Source organism: Plectropomus leopardus, chromosome 3, assembly GCF_008729295.1.
Source record: "Plectropomus leopardus isolate mb chromosome 3, YSFRI_Pleo_2.0, whole genome shotgun sequence".
Taxonomy (NCBI): Eukaryota; Metazoa; Chordata; class Actinopteri; order Perciformes; family Serranidae; genus Plectropomus; species Plectropomus leopardus.
The window spans coordinates 17,244,974-17,252,212 of NC_056465.1; the positions used below are offsets into that span (position 1 = coordinate 17,244,974).

The 7,239-nt window shown below is 38.8% G+C and overlaps 1 protein-coding gene across 10 annotated transcripts in view; it reads left to right on the forward strand.

The window, feature by feature from the left end:
* Positions 1-5,317, forward strand: part of ptprsa (protein tyrosine phosphatase receptor type Sa) — a 257,348-nt gene extending 252,031 nt beyond the window's left edge. For all 10 annotated transcript variants that reach the window (XM_042515634.1, XM_042515641.1, XM_042515661.1 and 7 more), the window contains 2 exons: positions 545-680; positions 920-5,317. In XM_042515634.1, coding sequence (XP_042371568.1) covers positions 545-680; positions 920-988 — 205 coding nt within the window. In that variant the 3' untranslated portion in view covers positions 989-5,317. The remainder of the gene's footprint in view (positions 1-544; positions 681-919) is intronic.
* The last annotated feature ends 1,922 nt before the right edge of the window (positions 5,318-7,239 follow it).

Consider the following 7,239-nt stretch of genomic DNA (forward strand, 5'->3'; position numbering starts at 1 on the left):
GGTCTCAAGTCTTTGTCCAAAAGTCTCAAGACCTAAACTTTGAGTTCTGAGTTCTGAGAAGTCATTCAACACCAAATGTAATGCCACTTTAAAAACAGAGTAATAATATTAAATTTACTCATGTACTCATTAACTGATTTATTTGTTTAAACAAATGAGACTGAATTTAACCATAAAAAAAAGTTTTGCTGACATTCTGCTTTGAAATCATATAGCAGTATCAACCAGTGCCACTTTTCTTGCTGAATTTGCTCATTTCATATTGTAAAAAAATGTCTATAACTTTATTCTCCCAATTTGGAATTGGAAAAGGTATCATACATTTAAAGTCAAAAGGCTCAAATCCATGGGAAGTCACAGACCACTGGTGTTAAAATCAAAGTCCAGTTGCAAGTCTTTCTTTATTTTTTCCAAGTCAAGTCTAAAGTCATCAAATTTTTGACTCTCATCTTACCTGTGTCCAAATCTAATTACTCAAGTCCACACCTATGCCATTCAGTGAAGAAATAACATCCTTATTAATTCACTTTCTGTGTGTTCTCAGTGCTGGCGTGGGAAGGACTGGAGTCTTCATCACCCTCAGCATTGTCCTGGAGCGAATGCGCTATGAAGGCGTGGTCGATATCTTCCAGACAGTGAAGATGCTTCGGACACAGAGGCCAGCCATGGTCCAGACTGAGGTCAGAGGTCACACAGACACAAACACTAAAACAATACACTGCTTCTATGTTAAAAGACCTGGAACAAGTTAACTAAACTAATAAAATTTTACATTGACTTAACCTCTGTGTGTAATGTGTAAAATACCTTTTATCATACTGTAATTTGTTTGAATAGTCTGGAATTGCTAATGTGTCGGCTTTACTGGTGAGATTTTTTCTGATGTATTTTTTCTTGTATGTGTGTTTCTTTCCTACAGGATGAGTACCAATTCTGCTATCACGCAGCCCTGGAGTACTTAGGAAGCTTTGATCACTATGCAACGTAAAAAGCCATCTCTTCCCCCCAGAATCCTGTCACCCCCCTCAACAGTCTCCTGAGCCATAGAAACTTTGAAATTTGAAATGACGACAGCAGACGACGATAACACCATCACTAATTCAGACACACCAAGCAGGATCCTATTGTAGATTTTTTTAGAAGTACGATGCCCAGTTAAGAATTATTCCCAATTCGCCTAAGAGACCCTTCGCAAGGAAGGGAGGAAAATTGCCCATCATCAAGAAAAGAAAATCCTCATCTGGGAGAGGAACCAGACGCTGTGGCTCAAGCTGTGGGGCGGGAATCGATCAAAGCGTCAGACTGCTTACCTTACCTCAAGTGTTTCAATGTGGAGGACATTGTAAACATTCGTGGACATTTCTCTTCTCAAAAATATCTTCGTGATACAAACAAGCAACAGTTAATGAAGGAGAACAGCGAAAATCAACGAGAGGCAGATGGATGTAGCCAAGACGGGGTGACTTTCTTGTTCTTTTGATATGCCTGGGTGTTAAAGGGTGTTCAAGTATTTTTATCAACACATTTTGTGTGCGATATCCAGAGAAAATGACCAAATTATGGTTGCCTGTGTGGAAACAAACGGTTTTCCCCAATCTCTGGTAAGACAAAAAAAATCTAAATAGTGGAAACTAGCACGAGAACATTCCCATCTAGCATTGAATAAACCTTTTTACACTGTCCCACTCATGATATGCATAATTTTCGTGGAAAAACACTCAACTATTAAAGTATACATCACACAGCTGCCTGTTCTCAAGCGCCAAGAGCTGAGAGACGGCGCTGTCAGTGGCAGTGGGGAAGCAAGCAGCAACACATATCTTAAAATCAGTTAGCTTCATGAATTGTGCAAAATCAGTATCCCGCGCCAGGTAACCACAGTGATGTTGAAAAGTACTGCAGTGTATTTAAAAAGTGCCCCAGGAGTCTCGTGTCTCAGTCACCAGAGAAATCAGGAAGGAAAACCTTGGCTGTTGCAAGAGGCCGCGGCTGATGGTCATGGTGGGAGAAATGGCAACCGTGGCCCATGATTTTTTACAATCACTCCTCTCTTTGGAACCATTGCATCATGGGGCTTCGGTGTTAACATCCACCATTTTGAACAAGAGATAAATCTGGTGGGCGAGAAGATTTGGAACAAACGGAACAACCAAACAAGGATTGCCGCAAAAAGTCTGGGCTTTCTTTGTGTACAGTGACCAACGCTCATCATCATTGTTTTGAACTTTTTTGTCTTATGAGGAATTATCTCTTTTTTTTTTCTTTTTTATTTTCTGTCAAAACCAAACATGCTGCTTATCTCGTGTATGCTGTAAGTGTGACTCTTGAGGGAGAGGAAACTGACAAAACAAAAAGATGCCAGCTCTGCTAACCGCTCGCGCTGAAGCGGGCATGACTGAAAGCGCATCCACATGACAACATCATCCATCAGTCTTCACCTCTCCTTTTTTTTTTTTTTTCTCCAGCCTCCTCTATAATCATCATCGTTTAAGACACTCAAGAGTGGCAGAGGCCTGTTGCAGTTATAAAGCTGTGTGTTCATGTGGTTGAAAAATTGGCCTTTAGTTCCACTGTTTGTGTGTTTGGTAACAGGTGGATAAACAAAATAGTTGCTTTGGGTTTTGTCCTCCATTTTATAGATGATGTCTCAGTGAGTGACACAGCCAGACCAGGCAGCCATGTTGGATCTCGATGCCATGATGTGATAAAGAAATTCTTCGGTACCAGTTACTTGCACATCCCTAAGGAAGAAAAAGAAACTTGAAACAAATACCCCAAAAACAACTGCAGGTTGGATTTGACGCACTAATGTATATGTGTCTGGTAAAAAAGAAAAAAGAAAAAAAATGAGCTTTCGAAACCACCAGGTTTTCATTTGGAGATCAGTGCTTTGGTACAGATAAGTGTACGGATTCTGTGGAGGTTTTCGGCGTGTGTGCACAAAAACCAGAGCGATGGACAGAACTGTGTGTAATCTTTTCTTATTTCCAAAAAAGCCTTATTGTTATTGTAACATTATGAAAAACATTACTGTTGTATTATGACGACTTATTTTACATTACATAGTTGACTTTTTATGTTCTTTTTGGTTTAGTTTTTTAACAGAGATGTTGTATCACATTTTTTAAAATTAGCAGGAAAAGAGAAATGCTTATTTGTTCATATTACGTTAAAAGACATTCTATTTTTTCACTGTAGAAATGTTAAGTATAACATGTCTGTGTGCACGTGTGCATATATGTATGTATGTATATACATACTGCACACTCACACATGCATATATATTTAAATGCAGAATATAAAGATATATCCAAACAACTTAGTATTAATTACATTTTTCTCCTCATCACCTTTTTTTTTTATACCAGCCAGTGCTCATGTTTGAAAATACGACTTTTTATTGATTTCTCTTTTGTTTGTGTGTTTGTTTTTTGTAATCTTACAAACCTTTCTTGAGAAAAAGCGGAGGTGATGTCAGAGCTACATCTGAATCCTCGGCCACCACTCACTAATGTTTAACTTCTACCCCTGGGTAGATCCTGTGCCGATGAGGAGATGCCATTTTTAAACCTTGAGATTCTTTATTATCAATAACTTGTAGGCATTAGTATTATTTGATTTATTTTTGAGCAACTGTTGAACGATGAACTGGTCGACGAAATATCTAATCAATCAAAAATTCCATAATTGACCTTGCTTTATCAGCCCAACTTGACGTACTGTACCTTGTATGATCATGTACAGACTACGACCCTCACAGTTTTAAGAAAATCCTTTCTTTTTTTATACTTTTATTATTTTCTGACATAATGTGGTCATTCATTTTGTTAGATATCCACTATGATCTAGAATATACCTGTAAATAAACAAATATATAGATTATATGTATTTGTATCATTTGACCCTCAAAATCTCATACTTTGAGTGGAGACAGAATCGCAAAGATCGAGGTTTTGCTCATATTACTACTTCCTGGTGTTTGTAAAGCCTGTTTTCTCTCCTTCTGAAATGTTCTTTCTCCAGCCCTGCTCCATGGTCTTTAATTACCACGTGCTTTTTTTCTGCCTTTAATTTCCCCTGCTAGCAGTTAAACTGGGAAACAAGCCAGCTCCTGTTCTCACACCTATAGCCTCAATTAGGGCATGCAATCAGCATCAGTGATCTGCTGCTATAATTTAGCTGAGGATGGGAAGTTAGTCCATTGGCTAACTATTTGAATTGCTAATCAAGCATCAATTCAAGGTCCTGTTACATTCTCATTCCTAATGTGATGGACATGAACTTTTTTCTGCTCTTGCATTAGCACAGATCTGTTAAAGATAAGATGGACTTTCCTGTTTAGCATCATGGAACTAAAACAACTAGAGGGGTTTAAATGATTTAAATAATTAGACCTCCGGCCGTAAATTCCAACAAAAAGGGATTACACAGGTGTAGAGTCTAAATTTGTCCACTAAAGTGAGAAACAATAGCACCTAAAGGTGTTTTTCCATTCCTTAAAAGTTTCCTACAAATCCCCAGAAGATCCACAGCTGTCCAACTGCCTAAAATGCCAAGGTGTTCACCATAAATTTCACTGGCTGATGGACAAACGCAGCTAAGCTAAAGGCCATATGGAGTTCAGTTGCAACATGACATGTTGATTTATTTTTTTCCCTGGAGCATTGTTAAGCATTGTATAGAACCATACTTTGTGGGGGTTTTTCAGCCATGTGTCATTGTGGGATGCAGAAAGAAATCAGGACTGAATGAAACAGAGCAGTGCGATGCAACCAAGGGAAGACCAAGACAACCAAAAACTTGCTGCAAATTCACATTTCCAGCACGTCATTTCTGAACAGTGGGAACCTTGAGATGTTTCATAACGAACTAAATCCCCAAAGTCTTTTGGAACTCGAAAAAGACTGGTAAAAATGGCCCCAAAAATGCCAAAACTGAAACCGTGGAAGTCTTTGGAAGCTTGTGCAATGTGTTACTCTTTTGACTTCATGTAAAGATGCTAGACTTTTGAAAAACAGACGCCAAATTTACTGGAATATGTTGCCGAATATTTGGGGAAGAGGGAGGAGGATGGGACTAACAAAAAACAAAAAAAAAACAACACTAACAAAAAAATGACATCAAAAAGAATAGAACATATACAGTACATACCGACAAAATGAAAAAGAACCCAAACAGCAAAATAGTTTTCCTTTGTATGAGGGCCAAGTGCTATCACTTTCAAACTGTTACTTCTAACTGAAACAATAATTGGTTTAAAGCCACTGTGTATGTAGATATGTTGACTTTGTATTAAAGAAATGTTGTCTGAAAACTATTTTGCCTGTGATTTCTGGCTGATATCGGTGTGTATCTCTGATTGTCTGCCTGCTGTATCCCGATCTGTGTGTAATATGCAAATAGCTGTTGAGAGTTATTTAACTACAATACTTAAATTGCACTGACACGCTCTTTGTACATCATTCATTACATCAGAACCTGCACTGAAAAAGTGATGAAGCACACAGGTGGTGCACTTGTGTTGTTGATAGATGGCTTGATTAGCTCCCTCCTATATTTGTCCACCAGCCTCTTCACAAACATCCCGACGGATCCTTAAGCCCCTTTTCACGCTCGATAAATGCCACCCAGACAGACTGATATTGGAGCAGAGGTAAAACCTTCACTTGGTGGTATTTGCTATCTCGTCTATCATCAGATATCTGATAACCTCAAAGCAAAATGTCTGCAAACAAAAGGGAAATGTTTAAACCAAACCTTACTGTGTTTGCCTAACACTAGCTTTTGATTACAGACTGCGAATGAAATTGTGATAGGTTGGTTTATACGGAGTATCAATAAAATACTTACTGGGTACCCTTATCAAAACACTACTGCACCCTGGACTGTCCCTTTTCATTTTCTCTTACTCTGAAGCTCTCCACAAACACTTCATTCTGCCAAACCCACCAATGCTCTAGGATTAGATCTCAGGGTTTTTTTTCCCTTACATTCAATATAAAAAAATATATAGGCTGCTGTGTATTGGGTATCGAGCATAAACTGCATATAAAGACAGGGGACGTGTCTCCACTTACGGAGTGGTCATGACCTCATTCCCCCTTTTTTTAAAATATTAAATAACTAATGAAAACCAAACATCAAGGTGGTAAGATCTATGTCACTGTACCATCCGCTAACATGGGGGGGCAGAATTTATGTCCTATACTGCAACCAGCCACCAGGGGAGAAATTAGATGTTTTTGCTTCACTTTTGGCGAACTGTCATGGCATCTATTTATACATACAGACTATGGTATGAAGGCGCTCATTTTTAAAACAGCACTGACAGTGTAACTTATTAATTGGTACCTCCAAAATATTGTTTGTGTCCATTTATCTATTTCCATACTTCTTCCTATGTACCTACCAGTAGTCGGTAATTATTTAAATGGTATCCCATCTGTATAATTTATCTACACTGTAATTTAAAGGTTCTAATCTAAACTGTTTCCTATAAACATTTAGACTATAGAATCTTGCTTTGGTGAACCATTGATGACCCTCTTTCCAAAGACCTCACTGCTCATGAACATTTAATTCACATGGGTGGCAGCTGCAGATGATGTGCCAACGAGCTCCTTGTCACCTGAAACAGCAATCTGTGACAACACTCCGCTTAATCGCAAGAGGATTGTCATTTATTAAAGGCTAATATACGCAGAATGACAACCCGTTTCAAGGATGATGTTACTAATTGTCTGCTCAGAAAGCTGTGTTTCAGTCCATTCTTTTCTAATAGTGGCGAGCCAACAGACCGAGTGTAAGGGCAGGCGAGGAAGTGAATTAGGGCGGTGATTATGCAGTGATTCAGACAGCAGCTCATTAGGACCCAGCTAAGCAAGCAATCAACGAATCGATGTGACAGTGGACCCAAAAGCCACAGAAATTTGTAATAAATGGCAAAGCGATAAATTGGATTATCCACAGCCCCATGGCCAAGCTCTTTCTGTTGCAAATGACAAATCAATCCAATCATGCCACGAAAAAAAAGCCAAAAGAATCAGAAAAAGGGGCCTCGAGTTGCACCGGCCGCAGAGGTTATCTGTCTGAGACGTGCCTTGTTAAGGTTGTGGTTTTCCAGAGGTCATTTCTGTATGATATTCAGGGCTCTAAAATATTCATGCCAGACCATTAGGTGTTTATGACCGCCTTTTGTAATAAGAGATTTACTGACATTTGAACCCCAGCCAGAATAGT